This window comes from Natrix helvetica, assembly GCF_964273705.1.
Source record: "Natrix helvetica genome assembly, chromosome: 5".
NCBI classification, from domain to species: Eukaryota; Metazoa; Chordata; class Lepidosauria; order Squamata; family Natricidae; genus Natrix; species Natrix helvetica.
In genome coordinates, this window is record NC_138551.1 from 36,178,167 (window position 1) to 36,193,531 (window position 15,365).

At 37.3% G+C, this 15,365-nt stretch overlaps 1 protein-coding gene across 1 annotated transcript in view; it reads left to right on the plus strand.

Annotated features, from left to right (window-relative positions):
• Positions 1 to 15,365, plus strand: part of CUL3 (cullin 3) — a 55,551-nt gene that overhangs the window by 17,750 nt on the left and 22,436 nt on the right. Inside the window, exons 2-7 of the mRNA XM_081956371.1 lie at positions 6,350 to 6,547; positions 7,923 to 8,036; positions 9,160 to 9,320; positions 10,741 to 10,855; positions 11,196 to 11,424; positions 11,692 to 11,837. Coding sequence (XP_081812497.1) covers positions 6,350 to 6,547; positions 7,923 to 8,036; positions 9,160 to 9,320; positions 10,741 to 10,855; positions 11,196 to 11,424; positions 11,692 to 11,837 — 963 coding nt within the window. The remainder of the gene's footprint in view (positions 1 to 6,349; positions 6,548 to 7,922; positions 8,037 to 9,159; positions 9,321 to 10,740; positions 10,856 to 11,195; positions 11,425 to 11,691; positions 11,838 to 15,365) is intronic.

Below are 15,365 nucleotides of genomic sequence, written 5' to 3' on the forward strand. Positions count from 1 at the left end.
CTTCAGATGGCTAATATCTGATTGACATACCTGGTTATTCCAAATATATCTGAACTTTCTTCATCTTACATCAAAATATTCAGAGTTTAATAAAGTCTTCTGCTTCAATGGTACTGTAACAAGTAGCCATGTATAGTCTAACACATTTCATTAAGAGCTACCTCAACATTCTAATGACGTCACAGACTGTCTTATGCCTCTTAGTAACCAAATTAGAACTTTGAGTTTCTGTATGAATGGTGTATACATGTTTAATGAAGACGGTTTTTATAAAACTATCTGAAATACTTGAAAACAATCCTTTTAAAGGATTTCTAGAAAATGATTGTAAAGAAAACACTTCAGAGGTAATACATTATTACCAATGCTTGATTTGGAGAAAAATCTATTCAATATGCATATTGCCTATAAATTTTATGGCCTTAGGTGGTCCATTATTTGGTGTGATCCTTAGTTACTTTAATTGCTGTACCTTAACTTTGCAGTTGCTCGTATTCTTAAGTTTAGTATATTCTTTGAAGTTCAATTTTGTGCTTCACCCAGCCTGTTGTGTATGTCTCAGCAACGCTGATAGGTCATTCTATGTGTAACTTCTGGGTTCTTGAAGGTAATTCATGTTTATGGACAGAATTGGAAATCAGTTGATCTGAAATGGAACTTTGGTAACCGATTAGACTCTTAAATTGCTGAGTAAGTGTTTCTATTCATTCTGTGTGGATATATCTAACCATCAATAATACAACATTAAATATTAGAACTATTTCTGAATATGTGTGTATAACCTGTTTCCCTGAAAATAAGCCCTCCTTAAAAATATGAAGTGACCCTGATCGCTGCCTTCTGCACCTCAAAAATAATAAGACCACCCCAAAAATAAGGCCAAGGAAAATAAGGCCAAGGAAAACACGGTGTATATATATGCGTGTCTGTCTGTCTGTCTGTATGTATATGCTTGTGTGTGTGTGTGTGTATGTATATATGCATGCGTGTGTGTGTATTTGTGTTGAGCTGATAAGGAGGAGAGCCTGTGGCTTAGTGGCTAATGCATCTGCCTAATATGTAATATAGCCCAGGTTCGAATCCCGGTAAGTGTATGGCTAGCTAATGAGAGCTAAATAGCTTGCAATAGATCTATACTAGTCTCAGTCTATTTATCTATCTATCTATCTATCTATCTATCTATCTATCTATCTATGTTGCTTTTGTGCTGATATATATCTATCACTGTACAAATAGCAATCATCAATATTTATGGTTACTAAACAATTAGGATCTATAAAGCTATATTAAGATACTTTCAGTTAGAACAAAATCTTGATTTAGTTTTGAATATCTCTATTCTGTTAGACATACAGTTGATTCAGATTGTGAGAAATTATTTAGGAAATAATAGTGCATGAAACTTACATTTTGTAATATTATTGTTAACTTCTGTTTGCTAAAAGAGAAGCGGTTTCATGTTTATAAAGTGAATTGTTGCAATGTCTTCCACAAATATTTTCTAGGTAGTACAATTGTAAAATAAACATAGACATGTACATAACATATAGCTTGATTCTTTCGAATCTTTGGTTTAATAATATATTTGTTAAGGTTGTTCCATGTTGTAATGTCAGCTGTTTATATAATTTCTTTCTGAAATACATTTATCAGATTGAATCTGATTGGTAATTTATCTTCAGGATAAATTTTAGGAGTATTTGAGAAAGAACAGTAAGCCAGTAAGCTATTACTTCCTTTATCCTGATCGTCCATCCATTTCTTCTATTGGCATAATCATAAGAGAATAACACTTACATTTTCTTCCATTTTCAACTAATCACAGATTAACATATTGTCTGAAAAAAGAAATTGCATTTAGCTTTGTGCAACCAGATTAAGGTTACAAAACTGATTTGAAATTTTCATTCTTAGACACACACACACACACTATTTTCTCCCAATTTGGTTATAAATAAAGTATGCTTGAGTAAAAAAGGGAGCAAATGTTTTTGATATCCTGTGGCTATGCTAGCGAATAGCACACTAGCAACTGATACTATATTTTGCATTGTATAGTTTGTTAACATTAAAAGCAATTTATTCCTTGATCACTATTATCACTGATGTTTGCACATTAATGGAATATGTTGTATTTTTCTTTTGACATTTAAATATATACAAATAATATATCCATGCATGCATTTGAAATTAATTCTGATCATCATCATGTTCTTTATTTGAATTTACTCTGATGTATGAACCTGCTCATTGTGATTTAGTGGAAGAACCAACTACTATGGCTTCTTCAAAAAAACATGGTGAAAATAGTTCTGATTTTCCTTAAGCCATTTTATACAAAGGTAGATATCAAAACTGAACTCTGACTTCAGTCTTTCTTTATCCATAATTCATATGTCATTATGAACAGAAGAATTTGGTATTATCTTTTTTTTTGGCCAGGTTTTTTATTTTTTAACATACAGATACTATAATCCAAAGTATACCAATGCATCTTAACAAACATTTTTGAGTATTCAATAATATATCAATTCCTCTTGCCATTAAGCCTCTTCAATTTTTATTTGCTCTTCTCTTTCCATACACCATATTATGGTCTATTTCATCTTCAACTCTCCTCCTCTCCCTCTCTTCCTCCCTACCTTCTTTCTTCCCTCTACCCTCTCTCTTTTCTCTACTTCCCCTTCCTCTCTCCCTCTCCTCTCCTCTCTTTCCACACCTTCCCTCTCTCATACTCTTTCCCTCCCTTCTACCTCCCTCTCTCCTGTCTCTTTTCTCTCTCTTTCCCTCTCTTTATCTCCCTTCCATTCTCTATTTTATGTGGTGCATTTCCTCCTTTTAGCAAACCCCATTTAATATCAATGGCATTAATAATTATATTCCCAAAGAAAAAAGAAAAATATTTTCCATATTGCCCCCGTATGCCCCCCCCCCCGTAACAATCTCTTTTTTGGACGCAGTGTAAGACAGATTCAAATTTCCCGCTATCCTCATAATATTGTTACATATTTTTACATCATTAAGCGCCCATATTTTGTCTCATCTTGTAATTTTAACTATATATTATTAGGCATATTTCTAAATTTTCCCTCCATTTTTTCCTCCTCCTCTGATAACTTTCCCAACTAATATTTTTCTTATTTGTAATCCAGCATAATCATTTCACCTTCCATTATTAATACATATCAGCTAGCCTACTATTTTTATTCACCTTAGTTAATTTACCTTCAATTCCTTTTTGCTTCAATCCTTTCTATGCCATACACACATATTACATTTTAGTGTTACCGTTAATTAAAGTTCACAATAGCATATGCTTTAGCATATGGTATTATCTTTGAAATTCTATTTTTGAGGAACCCCTTTGCATGCTATCTCTTGCATTTGTCCATTTAAAACATTATTAGCTTTGTAAAATACATTTAACAAAATTCCTGAAGAAAATTTTTAAATAAGAAGCAAATAGTCCCAAAAATTCAGCCTGAATTAAAACAAACTTTCCCCATCTTTCTATCATATTGATTTTGCTGAAATACTCAATGTTTGAGATTTAATATAGAAAATTAGTTGAGTTGGCCAAGTTCAACATGATTTTGAATTATCTTAAATCAAGATTGAAGCATTATGTTCCATGTCTTAAGAAAATAGACTGTGAAGTAGCTATCAACTTGGCAGTGAAGAACTAGTGAGAGAGTGTGTGCGCTTGTTGACTTTAACCATTGACAGCCTGCTCCTTCTTGACTTATGTAGACATTAAATCAGAGGTGGGTTGCTCCCGGTTCAGCCGAACCGATAGTGGCAGTGGCGGGAGGCTCCGCCCATCCGCCCGGATCTTTCTGCGCATGCACAGAAGCATTGCCCGAGTGTGCGAGCACGAGCAAACCAGTAGTAAACCGGTTAGCAACCCAGCACTGCATTAAATATATATCTAGTAACATCAAATAATTAAAACAGCTACATTGTCTTTCCTGAATTTTAGGAAGTTATCCCAATAGCCTTTCAGTGCCAGCAGAGTGTGCTGCTATGAGTTTCTGTATTCAGCACATAATTTGTCTTTATAATTTTCTTGAAGTGTAAACCTATTTGAATAGTAGATCTAAAAAGAATATATCCTTAACAACAATTTATTCAGCATTGATTCTGTAGCAAGGTTTGTGTGATTGCATCTCCCATTAATGTGAATAAACATCACCTCCCATTTTTTTAAATGTAGCTCTTTTGTTTCTTTCTTTGTGCTATTGCTAAATTCCCTGTCACTTCAATTGAAACTATTTGTCAGTTTTCAACCCGTTCAAAAGTTGATTAGATCCTTCTCTGTTTTAATGTCAGGAACCAGACTTTCCTCTTTCGATTGAAATTGAACTAAGGGAAATGTACAGATATTCTTTGGTTAATCTCAGTTACAGAAAAACTGAAGTGAAGAGATTGTGTGCTTGTAGAAGAAGCAAATATATATATATATATATATATACATACATACATACATACATACATACATACATACATACATATATATATATATTGCATCCATACATGGGTTGTATCTAACTGATTGTAGTAGGAAATATATAAAAAGGCAAATTACACTTTGAGATCATTAGATAGGGAACTAAAAATAAAACAGCCACTATATTCATTTATGTATTATAACAACAGTATATAGATAGTCCTTGACTTATAACCATAATGGAATCCCAAAATTCTGTTACTAAGCATGATAGTGGTTAAGTGAATTTTGCCCCATTTTATGACTTTTTTTGGCCTCAGTTAAGTGAATCACTGCAGTGTTAAGTTAGTAACATGGTTTTTAAGTGAATCTGACTTGGGACTGGAGTTGCTAGTGATGCCCAGAGACATCACATAACCTGACCACTTAGTGACAGCAGTTCTGCCACTCTACTAGCAGTAATCCCCGTTGTGCTCATTACTCCAACATTGTTAGGTGAGGACCTGACACTTCTGCCCTGCTGTGCTCACCTCTTCAGCTACGCCATCCGCCTGTCTCCCCTGCCATCTCTGCTGTTTATGTCCGCTTACAATCCTCCTTTCCTGTCACCCTGCCCTCTGCTACCCCCAGCTGACCTTTGCTGCCATCTTCTTTCTGCTCTTGATAAGACGTTCCCCCCCCCCCTTCATGAGGCAGCTACTGGCTGTGTGTGACCTTTCCAAGATCTCAGGGAGATACCACTGCCAGCAGCTCACCTCATCAGCAGCAGGAGAAAGAAGTCGGTGAAGGTCAGTTGGAAAAAGTGAGGAACTGCAAGGGCAGAACAGCCAAAAAGACAAGAGACAGGGAAATAGATGGGGAGGGGGGTGGATTCGCAGTTTGTTCTCATAGTGATCAACCAACTGTACAAGAAAACCCACTAGTTTTCCAGCAGATGGCCTTTAGATCCCCTTTACTCACACCATTCCTCTGTTGCCAATACTTATCCCCATTCTTCCCAGTTAAAAATATAAAATCTCCTCCAAGTAAAGCTTGATTCCTAGGGCTTTCATGAATATACATAGTGGTGGGATTCAGCCAGTTTGCACCTATTTGGGAGAACTGGTTGTTAACTTTCTAAGCGGTTTGGAGAACCAGTTGTTGGAAGAAATCTTATTTTGTTTTTTCCCCCACTTTACGGGACTCAAGAAACATTGACTTGAGTGACGTTGAGTTGGTCATGCCCACACAGTCACATGACCACCAAGCCATGCCTACCCAGCTGGTCATTAGGGCAGAGAACCGGTTGTAAATTATTTGAATCCCACCACTGAATATACTACATAATTTTCTACATATGTGGACGTTTGCCATTTTATTTCTAGGATGATTTTTCATTGGAATTTATGACACAGAAGACATTTCTATTTTATGCTACCCGAATCCATATTTCTGCAATATTTTTTCTCTGTAGAATGCATAGCTATATGTTGAGAGAATGGAATATCTGGATATGAAAATGAGATGGATAATTTTATGGGCAATTTTATATAATAGTATATTAAAATTTTGTCCTGATTGTGCTCTTTCTTGTATACTTACATATGCTCATGCAAGAAAGCAGCATACATTGTTTGTAAGATTGGGTTTAGTGGTTTTGAGAATCATGATTGAAGAGACAGGGAAGCTGAGCAGTATTATAGGAATTTTGTCTGTATTTATCTACACACACACACACACACACACACACACACACACACACACATTCTATCTTTCTTTGGGGGGGGGGGAATCTTCTTAAATGCAGTAGCATCTACCTTTTAGGTAAATTTGGTCCTTAATCTGTTTTAAAGGAAATATGTTTTGAAAACCTGTCACCAATAAACTCTTATCTTAACTGTACTTTTTTATGCCCACATACAGATGACCATGGATGAAAAATATGTTAACAGCATTTGGGATCTCTTGAAAAATGCAATCCAAGAAATTCAGCGTAAGAACAACAGTGGTCTCAGTTTTGAAGAACTGTACAGAAATGCATATACTATGGTATTACATAAACATGGAGAAAAATTATACACTGGATTACGAGAAGTGGTTACAGAGCATCTTATAAATAAGGTACCTGAATGCAATAATAATGTATTAAAAACATAGAAAGTGATACCTTCTTTGAACATTTTGCTATCTTTAGAACAGAGACGGGTATACTTTGGCTTTGGTACATTTTTTGCCTGCCTGGAGAATGCAGAACATGACTTATGACAGTGTAATGTTGCTGGATTGAGGAACTCAAACTTTGGGATCTGGCTTTTTGTTGATTTTTTTATTTTGCTTTGGAGAAAATGTAAAGGATAAAATTGATACATTAGTCTCCATAAAATGCGAAAAAGGCCCAGTTTATAAGGTTTAGGTTTTTTAAAGAGCCTCTATGCATATTTAAATTTCTGCATAATTTAAATTGCCTGTTTTACCCCTTTTAACATCTTAAAATACAACAGAAATATTGCTTTTGGGGCACAATACAATCCAGTGGGACATTAGGGCCTTGGGATGAGATGCTGGCTTCAGCATGTTTTATTTATCCGGTGGGTTGTCCTATTGGTGATTTATCGAATGAAAGAAGATTGGTGATTGTAGCTGATGAAAGAGAAAAATGGAGATTCTAAATCATCTAAGTCATGATCATCCCAAAAGTGCTTTTTCCAAAAGGCAACTGGACTTTCTTAGGGTTTTTTTCTTTGAAAACATTTCACTTGTTATCCAAGAAGTTTCTTCAATTCTAACTGACAGGTGGGAAATGGAAGGATTTATATTCTTTGCAGTCATCTGCTTGTTAGTTCTCTGGGAGTCATTGGGGCCATTTGGGAGTTTATTTGTATCTTCTGAGTCACCTAAATCAGAGTGTAAATGGGTGTGGAACCTTCTTGGGACTGCAACCTGCCTTTTCAGCCATCCCAAGCAGGTTCCACACCTGTTACACTCTTATTCAGGTGCCGCTGAGGATACAGATAAACTCCCAATTGATCCCAATGACTCTCAGAATACTAATGACCAGATGACTGCAAAGAATATAAACCCTTCCAAACTGTAATGAAAAGTTACCAATCTTTTTCAAATGATTGGCACATGGTATTCTCACAAAGTAATCACATCTCAGGGAATTTTGAAATTTCACTTCATCTGTTCATATTCAGAGGGATAGTAATAGGAAAAATGAAATGTCTGATGGAGTCCTATAGTAGTTTCAAACTTCATTCGTCTATTTGTCGGAAAGCAGAGTCCTTCAGGTCATTAGCATTGACCTGCTTCAGAAAATAAAGGGGATGCTATTAATTTGCTTCCTCTATGCAACTACTTAAAGAATTCAGTGTTCCCTATATTTTGTCCCTTAAGTCCCACTTCCCAAAAATCAGTGTTTCACCTCATTCATTCTAGATAATGCCCATCTCTGATCTATATTAAGCAATTTATTTAATTAAATATTTTGTTGCAGGTGCGAGAAGATGTATTAAACTCATTAAATAACAATTTTCTCCAAACATTAAACCAAGCATGGAATGATCACCAGACAGCAATGGTGATGATTAGAGATATTCTCATGTATATGGTAAGTAAAATCTGAAATTCTGGTTACAAAAATGGTCAAAATGCAAAAAATATATACTCCATACTGTTGGAAAGATTGATTCAAAGTAACATAATTAACTGATGCACAGAGGAAAAAAACTTTTGTTTCTATAGTCTATCTGGCTTTAAAAAAATATTATTTGGCACATGCTTTTATATTCTTCCTCATTATTACATATTGTTTTGTTTTCTGAATTTATATTTTTAATCTATTTTTGTATTTGCCAACCAGGGTAGATTTGATTTAAATCAAGTTGATTTAAATCACTAGTAAAAAGGCTTCATTTAAATCAACTCGATTTGAATAATAATTTTTAAAGTGCAACTGTCATCTCTTCTGACCCACTGTTGACTTACCGACAGTTCCAATATTGAAATAGAAATAGAATAACAGAGTTGGGAGGGACCTTCGAGGTCTTCTAGTCCAACCCCCTGCCTAGGCAGGAAATCCTATACCACTTCAGAATATTGCAGATTATATAGCCTCATGCTACATAACTAAGCTCCATTTCATGCTGAATAAACTAAATTATTAAAGTATCTTAAATAAAAAAACTATCTTTAGATAGATTTTTATTCCAAAAGCATCTTATTAAAATAAATTTGATAAAAATAAAAAAATCCAATTTAAATTTTAAAAAATCATTTTTTTAAAGCATCGATTTTTATCTACCCTAATTCCAACCCTAAAGGCAGCATATAATAATGAAAAATCTTATCTGTTCAGTTTTAATCATCCTGGGTTAAGTCTTGTCCTTTTTTGTTTTCATTTAAAAGAATACTACTTTAAGGATTGCAAAAACAACACGTTTTGCTAAGCCTATTTTATTTATTTAGTGTTAAGTTTTTTATTATTCCTAGCCTGGAAGGTTTGAATATATTGGAGAAACTTTCCACATTTGTATTGCATTAGTAGTTCCAATTAGTGAAATACTGGATACTTTTTTAAATAAATGTAATAGTAATTTTGATAATATTGAATGCAATATTTTAGTAATAAACTGAATAAAAGCGTATTTTAGAGATGCTGAGGCAGATGTAAGTGATTCTACTATAGATAATATATATTATATAGATGCTTTGCATTTGTATTTTGCTTTTAGGACCGTGTGTATGTGCAACAAAACAATGTGGAAAATGTCTACAATTTGGGATTGATAATTTTTCGAGATCAAGTTGTACGGTACGGGTGCATTAGAGATCATCTCCGACAGACTTTGTTAGACATGATTGCAAGGGAACGGAAAGGAGAAGTGGTGGATAGGTATGTCTCCACAAATAAATTACATTTTACATCATTTTGGATAAATCTATGGTTTGGAGCTTTTTTGCTTTACTTCTCAATCACTTTTTTGCTATTAGGTTTTATTGGTTTTTTTTTTTTTTTGTTCAATCTCATATTTCATTTTACATTTTTCAAGTCTCAAATTTTAGGTTTTTTGGCCTATTTTGAGGGAGATCAATTTAGTATCTATACAGTTCACAGTACCTACAGCAACAAAGGTAGTTGAACATATAATCACAGCTGTACCTTATCTTATATGGCTATCAAACTAGTGGAATTCTGGACAGCAAAAGAATAAAATAATGACCAATCGGTTGAAAAGAAACAACAACCCCATAGAAATCTCTTTTCAAACAATTCACATGTATACACCTCATTGTTCCATTAAATTAACACCCAGTTACAAAAAGCCAACAAGTCATGGCTATTGGTATCCATGAAAGGAGGCTGTTCCATAAGGCAGTTGCTATGAAAGAGAGAAGGGCATGCTTCCAAAGTACCAGATGACAGTGCTTCATTGAGTGAACTCAGTTTGCCCACTCTGCAAGATCTGGTGGGATGTGCAGAAACCATTGGGGATAGCAATGCTGCATGGAACTTGGCCTGATGTCATATAGCCGTGATGGCGAACCTATGGCACGCGTGCCACAAGTGGCACACGGAGCCATTTGTCAGGGCACGCGAGGCGCTGCCCTGTCAGCTGGCCAGCGCGCATGTCACTTCTGGTTTGCTCGGAGGGTGGTTTTAAGCGCTCCGAAGGCTTCAGGGAAGCCTCTGGACAGTCCCTGAAGCCTCCGGAGGGCCTCCGTGGGGTCAGGGGAGGCTCTTTTCGCCCTCCCCAGGCTCCTATAAAGCCCCTGGAGCCTGGGGAGGGCAAAAAAAATGTAAAAATGGGGGGGGTCGCGCGTTGCATTATGGGTGCGGCACGCCCGCACTCGACCCCCCTGCGCTCCCCCCACTTGTGGCACGCGAGCCAAAAGAGGTTCGCCATCACTGTCATATAGGGTTGTAAAGATGAAGACCAGTGCCTTGAATTGCACCCAGAAACTTCTTGTCAATTTATTGTTCAGGAATAAAATGAAGTTATTTCCAAAATGCTCACCAATAAATGTTGGGGTAAACAATTTTCTAAAAACTGACACTGGTTTCTTTTTTCTTTTTCTTTCTTTCTTTTTTGGCTTTGGCAATGATTGTATACCTTTGGGTGATAATAAAAAAGACCTTTCTCAGTACTACTTCTAGCTATTTCATTTCTTGAGAGCTGTTGTACAGATAGCATTTACTTTCGTGTGAAACATTGACTAGATTTGGAAATATTACAGGAAACACTTATTGAATAGTTAGCAAATATTAATTTCACTAAAATTAACCTAATCTGCAAATTCTACTGTTTTGACAGAGGAGCAATAAGAAATGCTTGCCAGATGTTAATGATTCTAGGTCTTGAAGGAAGATCAGTCTATGAAGAAGACTTTGAAGCTCCATTTCTGGAGATGTCAGCAGAATTCTTTCAGGTACAATGCTGCTTTTCCGTATTTACAAATGGGAATAAGAACACCAACACCCCAAATTTGCAAATTCCAGTTAATTAATTCCAGATTAATAAACACCAGTTTGAATTGTTATTGCTCCCTAAGGTAGATTTGCTTCAGATTTTCCCTTTGCTCTGAACACGAGCCTGTGTTCATTCAGCATTGGCCTTAGATTATATTATTGGATTTTAATGCATAGCAGATACAAGGGTTAACATTATTTAGTCCCTTAAGCAATTACTGCTAAGTGCAACTGAATGGGTTTTGTTTTACTTTCTGTAGTGTTTCATGTAGTGTTCTATTTCTCTTTATTTTATTATAGATGGAAAGTCAGAAATTTTTAGCAGAAAATAGTGCTTCAGTTTATATAAAGAAAGTAGAAGCTAGAATTAATGAAGAAATAGAACGTGTGATGCACTGTCTTGATAAATCAACTGAAGAGCCAATTGTCAAAGTTGTTGAGAGGGAGCTTATTTCCAAGCATATGAAGACCATAGTGGAAATGGAAAATTCTGGTCTAGTTCACATGTTGAAAAATGGAAAAACAGAAGGTAAGTCTGTGCAGTGCTATCTGCAACAATAGTGAAGTCCCATGTGGTGCTAATTGAGACATTCCAGGTGATTTCAAAATGATACCGAAAAAAGAAGCAAAGCAAGCTGATTTCAGATGGAGAGGGCTATAATCAAGAAAACCTGCTCCTGGAAAATTGAAAATTTTAATGAACTATCAGAAATGCCATATTTGGATTGTTTGCTGTGTAATGTTACAAATATATTAGTAGTAGATAATATAAAATGTATGTATATATTTACTGCAGATCTTGCGTGTATGTACAAATTATTTAGTCGTGTCCCAAATGGTTTAAAGACAATGTGCGAATGTATGAGTACCTATTTGAGAGAACAAGGTAAAGCACTTGTATCTGAAGAAGGTGAAGGAAAGAACCCAGTGGACTATATTCAGGTAATCAAAGCCTTTAAATACTAATTTTTTTCTTGTGATGGAAATGTTTCTTTTAGCAGAAGTGTACTTACATAATTCAAGTACTGCTTTAACAATGTTTCATAGTAGAGGTAAGCAAAGAGAAATTATTGAGAATCATTTTCTCCCTAAAATTTAAATATGTATTTACATATTAATACATTTTATTGGCTTCTCAAATTAGCTCATTTTTTCATGAGGTAAGCTAGATTTTTCATGACTGTAAACAGATATTTCTCAGAAAAATTATTTCCTCTCAAATTCTAGAAGGCTTATAATTTTAATCTGAAGGAGGCATTTTGAATAAACTTTCAATTTACAAGAGCAATTTTGAAAAGTATTCACAAAACAAAATACCAATGGAGAATCTCAATCATCCAGGTCAAGTGGACTTTCTTGATTTTTTTCTTTGAAAACATTTTACTTCTCATCCAAGAAATTTCTTCAGTTCTAACTGACTGGTGGGGAATGGAAGGATTTATATTCTTTCAGTCATCTGCTTGTTAACTCTGAGAATCATTGGGGCCACTTGAGGTTTCTCTGTATCCTCTGAGTCACCTCAATCAGAGTGTAAATGGATGTGGAATGTCTTGGGACTGCTGAAAGGACTTTGTTGTAAACAGGAGATAGATGGTGTCGTTCTCCATAGTGAGGGGGAGGAGTCTCCAGGATGGGTTGACCTTGTCCTCTCTTGATTGGACTGAGTCAGATAAGCTCTTTTAGCCATGCCTTGGTCACCAGGCTCCACCCAGTTATCGACTCAGTCTATCTATGGACAGCTGTGTTCATCATGAGATCCTGAAGAAACTTAAAGGAAATTTTAAATTGCTGCAAAAGCGATCGGAATTGCCTCCACGCTGCCTGATCAATCACCAGAGGCTGAGGAAACCCCCTGTGGGGGTAGAAAGCCCGTGGAGCAACTGCTAAGGCAGCACGCAGCCCAGGTCACAGAGTGAGACCCAGGGTGCTAAATGAGGACTCTCACCAAAGACAGGCAAGCGAGCTCCGCAGAGGCCCCTGCAGCATGGGCAACGCCCAAGGAGGCTCTAAGGGCGCCGTAGCGCTTCCCGCGGGTGGAGCGATGAACCGCTGTGTTTTAAAACGCCCCGGAGTGCCTGCACTGGCAGCGATCACCAGAGAACAAGGTGAGAGCAGGAGAAGCTCAGAAAGAGCTGCAGGAGGCAGGGGGAGGCGAGAGAGAGACCCCCCAGCGGCAGCGGAAGCCGCGTGGCAGCTACAAAGGCACAAGCCACTTCCATGTTTTTTGTTTAAAAGTCCTGAGGGCAGGGCTATTGTATTTGCCCCGCAGAGCCGTTTGAAAAGAAGGGGCAGGAGAGGCCCCACCTGGCCCAAGATGGCGGCCCCCTGAAGCTTGGAGGACACAGGCAGGAATCAAGTCCTCCCTTCTAAAGCAGGCAGCCCCACTGGAGGGGCTGAAGAGTCTCCAAACTGGCATTATGTAATTTTGTAAGCAAAGATGCAAAATCTCTATTCAATACAATACAATAGCAGAGTTGGAAGGGACCTTGGAGGTCTTCTAGCCCAACCCCCTGCCTAAGCAGAAAACCCTATACCATTTCAAACAAATGGCTATCCAATATCTTCTTAAAGACTTCCAGTATTGGGGCATTCACAACTTCTGGAGGCAAGCTGTTCCACTGATTAATTGTTCTAACTGTCAGGAAGTTTCTCCTCAGTTCTAAGTTGCTTTCTCTCCTTGATTAGTTTCCACCCACTGCTTCTTGTTGTACCCTCAGGTGCCTTGGAGAATAGTTTGGCTCCCTCTTCTTTGTGGCAACTCCTGAGATATTGGAACACTGCTATCATGTCTCCCCTAGTCCTTCTTTTCATCAAACTAGACATACCCATTTCCTGCAACCGTTCTTCATATGTTTTAGTCTCCAGTCCCCTAATCATCCTTGTGGCCCTTTTCTGCACTTTTTCTAGAGTCTCCACATCCTTTCTACATCGTGATGACCAACGCTGGATGCAGTTTTCCAAGTGTGGCCTTACAAGGCATTATAAAGTGGTATTAACACTTCACATGATCTTGATTCTATCCCTCTGTTTATGCAGCCTAGAATTGTGTTGGCTTTTTTGCCAGCTGCTGCACACTGCTGGCTCATATTTAAATGGTTGTCCACTAGGACTCCAAGATCCCTTTCATAGTTACTACTGTTGAGCAAGGTACCACCTATACTGTACCTGTGCATTTTGTTTTTGTGGCCTAGATGTAGAACCTGACTCATTTCACCAGTGAATTTCATTTTATTAGATAGTGCCCAATGTTCAAGTGGGTCAAGATCCTTCTGTATCTTTAGCCTATCTTCTGGAGTGTTGGCTATCCCTTCCAGCTGGGTGTCAGCTGCAGTTTGATGAGTTCCCCCACAAATCAGCAAACAGAGAGCTAACAGTCATTCTGGCTGCATATTATGGCCGCTTGAGGTAACAGCATCCAATCACATTTACAGCGGTACTTAAAGAAACAGTACTACTATCATGGCTTATATATTGCTAACCCAACTGTTAGCTTACATACCTAACACCCTCATCCAAATCATTGATGAAGATGTTGAAAAGTACTGGGCCCAAAACAGAGCCTTGGGGTACTCCACTGCATACTTCCCTCCATGAAGTTGCAGTTCCATTGAGGACTACACGTTGAGGGCGGTTGGTCAACAAGTTGCAAATCCATCTGGTGTGATGCTGTCTAACCCACATTCTTCTACTTTATCTAGTAGTAGGTTATGGTCTACCTTATCAGAGGCCTTACTGAAGTCCAAGTACTATATCGACGGCATTCCCTTGGTCCACTAAATTTGTCACATTACCAAAGAATGCAATAAGATTAGGCTGGCATGATCTGGTTTTGACAAACCCACGTTGGCTTTTGGCTATTACTTTGTTTGCTTCTAAGTGTTCGCTACTTCGTTACTTGATTATCCTTTCCAGAATCTTCCTGGTAGTGAGGTCAGGCTGATAGGTCTGTAGTTCTCTGGATCTGTTTTTCTCCCTTTCTGAAGATGGGAACCACATCAGCAATCCTCTGGTAGTTCCCCGGTGCGCCAGGATCTCTGAAAGATATAGTTCAGTTGTTCGGAGATCTCGTCTGCCAGTTCCTTCAGAACTCTGGGGTGTAATCCATCCGGTCCTGGTGATTGGAACTCTTCTAGGGTAGACAGGTGCTCACTTACCATTTTCTTCCCTATTTCAACTTGTGTTCCTAATCTGATTTTTGTAGTGCTGTTTTTGATAGGTTGCACTGTTTTATCCCTTGTATAAAGACAGATGCCAATCAAGAGTTAAATAGTCTGCTTTCTCCCTATTGCTGGTCACCTTTTTTCCACCTTCTGTCAGCAATGGACCTATTGTTCCCCTAACCTTTTTCTGGTTTTTAACATGTTGGAAGAAGCCTTTCTTTGTTAATTTTTTTTACCTTTGGGGCAAGCCTTTCTTCATTGTGAACCTTAGCTTTCCTCATGTCAACTTTACACACAGTCTAGTGGCTGA